Raw genomic sequence first — 12,792 nt, 5'->3', positions numbered from 1 at the left:
AGAGAGGTCTCCATAGGAAGAAAAGATGGAAGGATAGTGCTGTGAATATGCTGATTGTGAGGATCTGTGGTAGATGTGTAGTGCCATGTGAGGAATGGAAAGGTTGCCCCTGTTACTGGGAAAAAGAGGTAAGTGGCAAATAAATGAATGAGGGAAAGGGTAAGGGAAAGGAAAGGAAAGGAAAGGAAAGGACTGTACTTGGGGAAAGGAAGAGGAGGCCAATGTGTGGCATGCATTGCAGTCAAGGGCATAAAAATATTTAAAAGCAGTATTTTGCTGTTAGTGTAGTTTCTGAGATTATTCAGCATCCAGGTGGGTAAAATAGAGGCTTGCACCCGTTAAGAGTGTTACCTTGTCGTGAGTGATTGAGGGGCTGAGAAGCCAAATGTGATTCCAGGCTGGATGTGACCCTGCCTGTCACTGGTGCAGCGATGCACTGTTCGCTGTGTGCATACTTAGGAGAAGATTTTCAGCTGTTGGGTGATGTTTTCTGCTTGAATATCTGCTTTGTATTTCCCTGGAGGAGAAGGGACTATGCTGGATGGAAGATCTGTAGAAGACAAATCTGCTCAGGGCCTGTCGGTGCAACTACACAAGTCAGTCCATGGGTGCTTTAGAGGAAGAGACAAGGAAGGCTCGCAGGAAGCAAAACTTTGTTTCATACCATTGCTAAAGAAAAGGTGCTAGGCTGAGTCACAGAGGCTTGCTTGTTTGCTAACAGTAATGTATTCTTTCTTTGATCTCCCCTCTATTTTTTTGTTTGTTTAGGTTGAATTTTCCTATCCCCCTCTAAAGCCTGAAGAAGGACATGACAGCCACAGTTTACCAGAGGAATGGAAATACTTGCCGTTTCTCGCCTTGCCAGATGGTGCTCACAACTATCAGGAAGGTAAGAAACAAGAGGAAGTTGTATGTACTACTGCTCCTGCAACCAAAAGAAAAATCCTGATATCTGAACAGTTGATTAACAATTGTTTTCTTTATTAGACTTCCTCTACTTCTTGTTCAAGCTGCAAAATACATTGGCAATGATGTTGCTTCAGAGTTCAAACTGAAAGTAAATCATAAAGGTGTACCTCCTACATGAAGAAATCAGATGTACATACAAGCTGAAGGGTTACATGTCACTTGTGTGTGGTCCTAGTGCAAAACAAGGCTGTCAGCTTTCTCAGGAATTCTTTGAAGCGGGAATAAATTCTTCAGTAAAACCTAATCCAGTTTTGAGAGAAGGGAAAAATTCAGTTCTAAAATTCAGCTTTGTAATGTATATAGTCATTATGATTTTTTTCCCCTCCATTAATTTAGAGAATCTCAGAATGACCTACAAGTCATTCAGTGTCTGTAGAATTACCTATTTTGAAAACCAACAAATTTAAAGAGAAGGAATAGAAATTTTAGTGTATTTGTCAGCAGAATGAAGACAGAAGGTTCCTTTGCCATGTAGTTACCAGCAAGTTCATGGCAGAGTTGTTTGGTTTCTGTTTGTTGCATTTTGTTTGTTTGTTTTTGTGTGTGTAGTACTGCATTTATGTCTTTGCTTATTTGACAGCAGTTCAGTGCATCACAGTGACATTTATAGGCATGTTCAGTTGTTGCATCTATTTTCTGCACAACAGTGAACAAAGAAGTCACTTAAAACAGCAAAATCACATAAACCCTTTAATACTGCTTTTAATAAGATGATTTTTTTTAAACTTGATACACTTAGTTTCCTAATTCTCCAACTTCCAGAGACGTCATTTGGAAGCGAAGAAAGCAATATAAAAATAATCCCCTTCCTAGTAGCCATAAGAGTCTCTCTTACTCTGCTATGGGTCATGAGTTTTGTTCAATTTCTGCATTGTTAAATGCATGATGAGCAGTGGGCTGCATTTAAAGCCAGGAAAATCATATGCAGCTGCACTTACCTGTTCCCTCTTGTCTCAGTACCTTCCCACTTAATGCTCAATCTCAAGCATTTTCATTGCTGCACTAAAGATTATCAATGTGTATTTTTTGGTAAGGAAAAAAATATACTTGGCAGCAAAACGGATGCATATCGTTGTGTTTTTAGGCAAGAATACACATGAATCTGTAACTTTATTAGATATATTTTTTTGAGTTTTAAACTAATTCCCACTGATAGTTACATTTCTGCAAAGAGGATGACTTGTTACAGGAAATAGTCTTAAAGGCTTTCTGAAAACCTAGGTGATCTACATGATATAATTAAACTTGTTCAAGGGAATAAGCTTTGTTATAAACAGTCCCTCTTTTTATTGGACTTAATGCATATGGGATTGTCTCTTCCGATAATTTTGTTACTGTGATGCAAACAAAAAATTAGTAGTTGGTTTCAAAACAGATTTAACTCATGTTTTGAAAGGCAAGCAGTCATAATGTCCTCTACTTAAGATTTAGCAATTTTTTTGCAGTAGTAGCAAGTTTGTGTGTATATGTGTATATATTTCAATCCATAAAAGCCTTTCTCTTGTTATATTTTGTAGAGCTTTTTCCTTTCAGGTCACACATGCACAGACATAGTAATTATTTTGTGTGAGACTAGGATTCACAAATCCTTTTTATTGGCATAATGGTGCTGCTGCATGGATATCTACCTTGACAATGGTTGCAGCTACTCTAATCTTTCATAGAATCATAGAAATCATCTTGGTTGGAAGAGACCCTCAAGATCACTAAGTCCAACCATAAGCTAACTCTAGCACTAAACCATGTCCCTAAGAACCTCATCTATACGACTTTTAAACACTTCCAGTGATGGTGACTCCACCACTTCCCTGGGCAGCCTGTTCCAATGCTTCTCAACCCCCAACTGCCACATGGTCTTTTTTTTAAGTCAATGAAAATAAGTGTGCCAATATTTTCAGCAGTAAACCTTTTATAAGTGAGGCTGAAAATGAAAATACTGAACTCTTGTTAGTGACTTATTAAAGTGTCTTTTATTTTTCATAGATACCGTGTTTTTCCATTTGCCACCGAGATGTGGAGATCGAACCACAGTATATGGTGTCTCTTGCTATAGGCAGATTGAAGCGAAGGTAACTCTCCAAGTTGTGGATTATATTAATGAAATAAGGGCTTGATGCATTAATGACTCTAAAATTCAGTGGCTTGCATTACATCATCGAACCTGTATAATCAACTTGCATTGAAAATCTATGAAAATGTGCACAGTAGGTAGCTACAGAACTTGGGAACTATTTCCTTCCCTTACGTCAGCAAGCATGTTGTGATCTTTTGAAATGTCCAAGGCAATTGAAAAATATGTTTTGCTTCTTGAGAGCTAACCCAGGCATCAGCACCAAGTAGCAACATGAAGCTGACAGTCGTCAGGTGGCCAAGTTGTGTTTCCAGAAAGTAGGCCTCTTGGGTGGAAAAAGTTGAATTTTCTCCAGTGTGTAACCACAGAGAATTTTAGAGTATTTCCTGGGTTCTGACCATGCAAGTGTAACGATATTTCTCTTCACCTACCTCCTTTGCCAAAGGTAAACTTGCAGAGTAGACCAGAATCATCACATTCATTGTCGCTGCTTACCGATTCTGAGCTTTTAGCGGTAAAGCTGAAAAACTGATGACAGCTACAGTGTGCACATGATCACACTGAGGAAATTATCTACTAGAATCTGCTCATATTTTCAAAATAGTAGCGGTAGTATGATCTGTGCACTTAAAATTGAGAAGTTATTACAAATTTCTTTAAAAATTAGCCCCTTTTCCAGTGAAATGCCAGGAATCTGGAATGCCATGTGGGTTTGAGTTTTGAATGAGTCTTGTATTCAGAAGATGTAAACTATATGCCATTTTAGAGTTAATCATACCTTGGTTATATTTCAAATTCCTGTTTACGCTATAGGAGAAATTTTACACATGCAAATTTTAATTCCTTTTCTTTTGAAGTAAATCCATGTTGATTTTAGTTCACTCACTGTCTTTGCAGCCAGTCTTCACTGCATTCTGTGATTAGAGTCTTGATCTATTTATATAATAACTTGGCTTTGTGGTGCTCTTGATTCCAATTTATGCTGTTTAGTAACCAATTAAGAAGATAAGCAGATGTTTAAAATAAACTCTTTGGAACAAGTAGAATCTAAACCAATGTGTTTCATCTGACAGCCCAAGCACTCTTTCTGTCTCTCCTTATTGATGTGTGTGCCGCAGTCTGCACGCTTGCTGTTTTGTACAATTAAGTGAATCACTTGGCTGTACTTCTGCTCACATCCTTTCTAGGTCTGCTGTTAAGTGCTGGGACCATTTGGTCTGGCTGAGAATGTAGCTGATTCTGCAGATGACACCTTTCTTATTTTATGGGTAGCTCAAGTAAAATCCTTAAGTATAAAGCAAACAATTGATAGGCAAAGACTTTTCAATGTGGTCCATTTTCATAGATAGCATTAGAGAAGAATGAGTGGTGTTGTGGCTTCTCTTCAGTTACGCTACCCTGAGATAAAATGCAATTACCTTTTCCAGGACTATTGCCTTTTTGTCATGCTAGTGTCTTTTATCAGTCCTCTGCCTGTCACCACAGCTGTATTTCAATCTTTGCTGTGCATGCTATGATGAGACACAATTCTGACATGTCAGTGTTATGACCATTCTTAGTAAGGGCTATTGAAGGCAGTCAGTTTTAGGTTTTTGTTTAAATAAAGGGGTGGTATGTGGCAACTAGACCTGTGAAAGAATTCTTGTTGAAGTTGTGTGTGGGTAAAAATACTGTAATACTTCTGTTTCTTAGGCATTGAAAGTACGGCAAGCAGATATCACCCGAGAAACGGTACAGAAAAGTGTCTGTGTTCTCAGTCAGCTGGTAAGAATGTTTCTTTAACTCCCAAAATGCTTTCAGATAACAAATTAAAAATAATTTGTTTTCCATGTTCTTATTTGGAACTTTTGGCTCCCGACATCTCTCTCTAAATCATTGCAGAGGGTAACAAAACACTGAAATAACATTGAATCGGAAGGCTATGGCATTTGAGTGAGTGGCCTTGAATTGTTATCTCCTATTAAGAGAAACTGTAAAATTATCTGCCTGTTGTCGGAGACTGGGATATCTATTTGCACTTTGGATTATTCTTAAGTACTACTAACTTTATTTCATGTAGTAGGATTGAGTGGCTGGCCATTACAATAACTGAGTGGCTGTTGACAATTATGAAAGTGGTTTTAAGATAGTCATACAGTCAGCATACTCTTGTTTTGAAGGAATATCTTTTTTTTCCACTTGTTTAGCGAAGTCACTGGTCACCAGGCAGGGAAAACAAATTCTGTGCTTAAATCTGAAGAAAGAACTATTACTGGAGTTGCACAAGCAGTGTTAAAGCAGGAAACTACTTTTCCAGAAAGATGTTCAGTGATTGTATGGTATGTGCAAATGGAAAGAAAATAGTCACTGTCCCTTAAAATGAGCGCAGGAGAAAGACACTGGGAATTAGCAACTCAGGAGTGACCCTCTATGAACTCTATGTGTAATAATGTGTCTAATTGCAAGATAAGAATGGGAGATTAAAGTTCAAAATGAATGACTAAACAAGTTTTCTTCTCTTGCTTTTGTGTTTGTTTTTCTTTCAAGCCTTTGTATGGGTTACTTCAGGCAAAGCTGCAACTCATCACGCATGCGTACTTTGAAGAAAAAGACTTCTCGCAAATTTCAATTCTAAAGGTAACTTTTAAGTAACAGCCACACAGAACAAAGCTTTCAGTATATGACTGTGAACACCAGTGTTTTTAGTTGGTGCTCAAATATGCCATTTGCATAGGTCACTCAGTTATTCAGCTCTTGTAGTAACTTAATGTGAGCTAAATGAACTACCCTAATCTGACAGAAGGTCAACTTTCTGATTTGTAATGAAATACAATATTGGCAGCCTGTATCTCCACTGACTTCATTAGTGAAATTTTACTTGCTGGGGTAAGACATTGAAATCCTTGAATAAGTGAACTTTATTTTTTCTGGATTTTATGTGACCATGTGCCATTAACAGCTTCTGGGTTTTTTTTGCCTGTGTTTTAACTTTTACAGGAACTTTATGATCATATGAATAGTTCCTTGGGCAGTACTTCGCTAGAAGGGTCACAAGTTTATCTTGGTAAGTGACTTTTTTGTACAAGCAGCAGAGATAATGTTATGCTTATCAACACATCCCCTTCCCAAGCTGATTTGTTTATGTGCATTAACAGATTAAGCAACAGAGGTCTGTGTGCCTGCACACCATGCTGTTATGCATTTCTTTATTAACAGATTTAAATAACTGTCAAATAAATATAGTGTTGTTTTCATAGTAGGAGTTAGTTGTGAGTTGAAAGACATGTTACCTTTTGACCTAACAGTCTGACAAGCGACTGCTTGGCTGCTTTTGGGAAGCAGTACCTTCGTATTTTTTAGGTGGAACCATTTGATGGTGTGGGGTGCTCAAGCTTTCATTTACTTGTTATCTGGGATATCTTGCAGTTGATTCTGACTCTTCCCTATGTTTTCTGAATGTACAATGTAGTATTTACTTGAGCATTCCCATAATGCTCTGTGACAGCCAACAGGAGTAACTCAGAGTGTGACTATTCACATTATTATTGTCTCCACTGTAGATGTATCTCATGCTCTCACTCAAAAGTGAGAATTTTGTGTGAATTCTGCTGTTGAAGTAACTGGGTTCACATAGAATGCATAATATGTGTCCCCTTCCCCTGAAAAATGGTGGCAAGGGGTAAGTTAGTATCTCTACTAGCTGTTGAACTGTAATAATTGCTCTCTTTTTGGTATCTCAGGTCTGTCTCCTCGGGATCTTGTTCTTCACTTTAGACACAAGGTAGGCATTCTCTGCTAGATATATCAGGTACAGCACTAATTTTGTGGAGTAAAATGCTTTGTGAGGAACTGAAAAATAAAGATGTCTAGACGTACCTGAGCTGGGAGTAAGAAGACTATTTCCTAAGTACTTCTGGTTACAGCCTCCTGATTTCCCTTCCCCTTTGCCTACATAACTTCAGTGAAAGTAGGTTCCAGACGGAGAAGTTTTGTCTGTTTGCTGAATTCCATGGAGATTTCTAGGTTTGTGTGACATTTCTTTAGGCCTGTCCCAAAGTGCAAGTGGTCATCTCAGTTATAGTCTTGGTTCTATTTCCTGCTTCTTATCAGATGAATGTGAAAGAAGAATATGTCAAAAGTCTGCGCAGACACAACTCAAAGCATTTTTCACTATATCTTGTAATTTTTGCAGCTCCTGCCATCATAGAACCTGAGGGAACTTGCGCCATTTTTTTCTAACAGCTATTGAAGTTATGTGTATATCGTATACCTAATGTACAAATAGCATTTAGAGTCTTTTATTAACCAATAGGCATCAAGGAAACAAATTTGAGAAACTGGATTTCATGGGGTATTTTTGCCTGCTCATTAGATTATTGGGGTAGAACTGATTTTTGTTTAACTTCAGGTGTTTGGCAGTCAGCCCCCAGAAGCATCTGGTTTTTTAATTTCAGTATAGAGAGCCCAGACAGCCACCTCTAATCTAGATGCCTCATCTGTGGATACCTAAAACTAGATGAGGTGAATCGTATTCTTGGTGTTTTGCAGAATTCTTTTCTGTGTTTTTGTGAGGGTAACTCTCTTATGCAGTTTGCTCTTTTTTTAAATTCTGGGATTACCCAGTTTCTCTTCCTGATAAACTTTGTGTGATTTAAATTACACAAATGTTGTTTGTACAGGTTTTTTTCTGTGCATCTCATGCTATTTTAAAATGAGTGTTCAGGTGGAGAAAGGATATTGGAACAGTGGCTTTCACTGGTCAAATGTGTTTGATCATTTGACAGCTATGCAGTGATTGCAGTGTTGTAACATGAAATCTTGAATAAGAGATCATACTTGCACATTGTTCTGATAAATGACACCAGTTCACTCATCATGTTTTTACTTTTTGTGTTTTTTTTCAGGTCTTGATCCTTTTTAAATTGATTCTTCTGGAGAAAAAGGTAATGTTTTGTAGGCTGAGGCAGGTAATTGAAATAGAAATGCAATTTTAATTTTATTTTTTTCATATGAAGTTATGTAGAATATACTAGTAAAAACCAAATCAAAGTAAAATAAAAGTATCTGAAGTCTTATCAACAACTTTGCATCCATATATAAATTGGGAAGTGATGCTAAAAGTAACTGCTGTCTGACATAAATTATCCTCCTCTTCTGTCTGCAGTCAGCCTTACTAATAGCTGTCCCAGCCACAGTAAGTAAAATGTGATTAAATGTGAGTAGGAAAACTTAACATATCATAAAAGATAGGAAAGGATACACATAATGCAAATAGGTACCTGTGTGAAGGAACCAATAGGAAATGCTGTTACCTAAAAGGGTATGTACAGGGGTTCAGTAAGTAGAACTTCTGGTTCAGGCTTCAAAGAGACAGACCAAAGGAGATGAGTGCTGGAAGTGTCCTTCAGAGCTAGCCTGCAGGGACACCTGCAGGACATGAGCTGAAGAGCCCTATCACAGAATCGACTGGGTTGGAAAAGACCTCAGAGATCATCGAGTCCAACTCTTGGTCCAACTCTAGTCTGTTTACTAGATCATGGCACTAAGTGCCATGTCCAACCTCACTTTAGAAACCTCCAGGGACAGCGAGTCCACCACCTCCCTGGGCAGGCCGTTCCAATGCCTGACCACTCTCTCGGTAAAGAATTTCTTTCTAATATCCAGCCTAAATTTCCCCTGGCAGAGTTTAAGCCCATGCCCCCTTGTCCTATTGCTGACTGCCTGGGAGAAGAGACCAGTCCCCACCTGGCTATAACTTCCCTTCAGATAGTTATAGAGAGTGATGAGCTCACCTCTAAGCCTCCTCTTCTCCAGACTAAACAACCCCAGCTCCCTCAGCCTCTCCCCATAGGTCCTGTGCTCAAGTCCCTTCACCAGTCGTGTTGCTCTTCTCTGGACCCACTCCAGCACTTCAATGTCTTTCCTGAACTGAGGGGCCCAGAACTGAACACAGTACTCCAGGTGTGGCCTATCTGTTAGGTCAGGCTGAACTCAGCTTACGAACTGGTAAAAACTGTTGAATTCCAGGCTCAGTGTTTCCTCTGGGCTATCTTACTGCATCAGAAGCAATGCCATCTTAGCAATTTAAGTGGAATATGCAAAATATGCAAGCAGATGCGAGATAGTAGATAGGTTTATTTTCTTCTGTGTACGTATTAATACCCTAGATTAAGAACTTTCAGTAAAATGACTATGTATCAGCTCCCGGACACATTTATGCAAGAATATTTTGTTGTTGTTTTGCTTTTTTAACATTTTTGTTTAAAGTTTTGTTTCAGTTTCACTTTTTCTTCAGTGAATTTGCTGTGATAAAACCCATCTTCTTCAGAGTGCTGAGGAGGAACATTAGAATTTTGCATTAGCTGCACCTAGAAAGTCAGTAGGACTTAATCTATAAGATACTGAAACAGTTGTGGGTTTTTGTTGTTGTTGTTTGGTTTGGTTTGGTTTGGTTTTTTAAATCTATATCCAAGGCCTAGTTTTCTTTTGTGAGGCAGCAAGTATAGCTATTAAAATAAAGTAACGGCTTCTAAAAAGCTTTTGCACTTGTCACTTAACTCTCTAGATTAGATGTACCTTGAGAGTTTTAAGTATTTATTAATGAGAATAAATGCAGTTTCTGCATTAAAAAGCCATATGCTGAAGACTGCTATATGGAAAAGGTATGCCTGAGAAAATATTATTGTGAAATAGCAGGAGTACGTGTGTAGAAATGTATGTAATCAAGGCTCAATATACAAGTTTTTTCCTAAAAATAACTTGATATAGTCTGAAAGTCTACATTGATTTTTTTTTTTTTTTTTAAACCATAAGTGTAAAAATATTTTCCAGTTAAGATTTTGTAAAGTATCTCTACTGATCTGTTTGAAAATTTATGGTAGCGTTTCATCAGATCAGTTTAGCACTTGGACATACATAAACAAAATACTTTACTGAGCTGCAGTTCTTTTCTGAAGCTGCTTAAACCACAAGACATAAACGCATAGACGGAGAGGGAGGGTTTCCCAAGCATGTTCATATGATTCAAACATATGAAATAGTTTCAAAAATAACTGGATGCTTATTGAATAAACCTGCAGGTTGCTTTTTTTCCCTAAGATCAAACAGGAAGACAACACTTGCAATTTCAAAAGGAATAGTTTTGTTTTTCTGGCACTGCCAGTTTTCTAGCAGATGTTAAGTGTCTGGAATAACTGTGGGAATCTGCGTGTTCAAAGACCTTAAATATAATGTGCAAGAAGCCACTAGTAAAGCCAATTTTCCTTGAGCTGAAAAATGCTTCTTTGCGACAGACTGATTTCCTTCAATCCTTACAAACTTGATTTATGCCTTTCCACAAGCAAAGGGAATTATTTTTCACCTCTCAGCTATTGTTGGGCTGGAAGACTACTTCCAGATGATGAGCATCTGACTTGCTGCTGCCAGGACCACCCAGTTTCCTGATGTAGATGTCATAGGCCATCTAATGGGGTTGGGAGGGGTAAGGAGGTGTGCACCTGTATAGATGAAAAGATGGCAGAGTGACTTGATGGAACAAATATAGAAAAGTCCTCAGCTTAAGTAAGTGGGATTCCCAAACAAAAACCTAGAGTGGAACAGATTTCTTGAAAACAAGGTACCTGTTCATAGGCTGAATTAATTCTGTAGACTTAAAAACACGTTTGGCTGGTAGGGGTATCACGGGGTTTCTGTTGTAGTTCATTGCTATTATATAATGCATCTTTCATACATGCATTTTTGAGCAGCATCTTAAAAGAAGTTAGACTTTTGTATTTAAAAGAAGTTAGACTTTTTTATTCCCACTGAGTCAGCCAAAATTCTTTCCTCAGGTGACCTTCTTGTTCTTTTCATTGTGCTTTTTCTGTGGCTGTTGTAATACACCTATCTTGAACACAGAAAAGAGAAAAATTGTGCAAGATAATATCTGTCTGTTTCCAGCTGAAGTACCATTAAACATCATTTGGACTGCATGGGTCTTTCTCTTGGTTCCATCAATTCACCACCTTGTAGACTTGCGAATAGTAGCGGAACATGAGTTATTATTCATCGGTCACTTCTGAAGTGTCTTCCTGCCTTAAAACACAAGTCTTTGATTAAGTCTGAGTCCACAAACTTGCGCTTTTAATGTAATTATATGCCTGTTAAAGTGTCCTGTAGAGTCATCAAGTTAGATCATTCTGAATTCCTTTGCATTGTTGATTCCTTGTAATGATCATGTATTTTTTCCTAGTCTTCTGCTGCTTGAGGGTGTAAAAGTGGCATTGTTAAACAAGTTGACTTTTGTGGGCTTTTTCTGGTTTGGGGTTGAGTTGTTTTGTTTGTTTGGGTTTGCTTTGTTTTGGTTTTTGGTGGGTTTTTGTTGTTGTTTGATTGTGGGGGTTTTTTGTTTTGTTTTTTCTTTCTTTTCTGTCTTGCCCTCCTCTCCCCCGAAGGCCCGTCTGGGAGGAACTCCGGTAGTAATATTCAGTCTGCCTTGTGTCTCTTCTTTCATTGTTCGCCTTTGACACCCTCTTGTTGAATTCCTAACTAATTTACTAATACCAGTCTGTGATTTAATTAAGGAGATTCTGATTTCCCATGTTATGCCTTAAGTGCTTTGCCAAACTTAATGTCAGTCATATCTTCTGTTTCCAAAAAATCTTTTCTAATCATAGGAAGATACCTATAATAAACGCATGCTGCGTTTATCCTGTTTTTCATTTATCTGCACACCTTTAATATACTTTCTTGGAAGAGATGTTTTTGCATAGGTATTTGTCAGAATTCTTAAGTGGGGATGATTTGGCCTCTTTGATTTTTAACAGGGATTTTAATGTACTACAAATGAAAAAGAATTTATGCAACATGTCAGAAATAACTTTTTTTCTGTCAGTCATTCAGTAACTGGGTCAATTTGGGGAAAAAAGTCTGACTGACAGAAAAATCTGAATGATTGACAAGTATATATCACACACATGTATATATACAACATATATATTGCAAATATTACTGTATACATAAGGATACGATAGATGTATTTAAATATTTCCTTTGAACTGTTGTAAGAACTTTTGTTGGTAAGCAGACTTTCTAAAATAACAAAGCAATGCCTTGAACAGTTTGTGTATGTTCTGTCTTTGTCACACTTAAGTGTAATGTTAGTTTTCTTATTTTTTCCTCCCTAATTCCCCCTTCCTCTTCCCCTCACCCTCCTTCCCTCTGCCACCAGGTGCTGTTTTATATTTCTCCAGTAAATAGATTGGTGGGAGCTCTGATGACTGTCCTGTCCCTCTTTCCCGGTAAGATTTTGGACTTATTTTTATATACTTTCTGGTGATAGCTGAGACTGGCCATACTGTGTTTCATTTGGAAAACAACTTATGTTACAATAGAGTGGTATGTTGGTATGTTGCCTGAAAAATGTGTGACTTGTATGGATGGCCAGGTACTATGTACACGTATCTTAATGTTTAATATTTGCACTCGATGGGTTATTTATTGTGCTTATCTGAGCTGCTGGATCTTCTGGTGTGCCTGTGGGTAACACAGACAGGACTCTGAATAAGTCGCAGATTCCTGTTAAATTTCTTAAAAAACACACAACTCTCTCTTACATGCTCTCTTCAAAAAAAAAGAAAGAAAAAACCCCAAACAAACAAGAAACCCCACACAACCAAACAAAAAAACCCACATGACCAAAACCCCTAACCTTGCTAATTCTTAGCATCTATCCGGTCTTCTCATAGCAAAAAAAGCTGAGGCAGATTCTTCAGGAGTGAAAATGTGGGGGTTTG

General features: G+C 37.9%; 1 protein-coding gene across 1 annotated transcript in view; it reads left to right on the top strand.

Moving 5' to 3' along the window:
- Positions 1 to 12,792, top strand: part of AVL9 (AVL9 cell migration associated) — a gene marked incomplete at its 5' end in the record, with an annotated part of 37,869 nt that overhangs the window by 14,415 nt on the left and 10,662 nt on the right. Inside the window, 8 exons of the mRNA XM_080338717.1 lie at positions 769 to 889; positions 2,953 to 3,038; positions 4,733 to 4,804; positions 5,567 to 5,656; positions 6,017 to 6,083; positions 6,760 to 6,800; positions 7,924 to 7,962; positions 12,228 to 12,297. Coding sequence (XP_080194843.1) covers positions 769 to 889; positions 2,953 to 3,038; positions 4,733 to 4,804; positions 5,567 to 5,656; positions 6,017 to 6,083; positions 6,760 to 6,800; positions 7,924 to 7,962; positions 12,228 to 12,297 — 586 coding nt within the window. The remainder of the gene's footprint in view (positions 1 to 768; positions 890 to 2,952; positions 3,039 to 4,732; positions 4,805 to 5,566; positions 5,657 to 6,016; positions 6,084 to 6,759; positions 6,801 to 7,923; positions 7,963 to 12,227; positions 12,298 to 12,792) is intronic.

The sequence above is a fragment of the Nesoenas mayeri genome (assembly GCF_963082525.1).
Source record: "Nesoenas mayeri genome assembly, chromosome: 2".
NCBI lineage: Eukaryota > Metazoa > Chordata > Aves > Columbiformes > Columbidae > Nesoenas > Nesoenas mayeri.
Note: the sequence above shows the minus strand (reverse complement) of the source record. Positions and strands in the feature narration are given on the sequence as shown.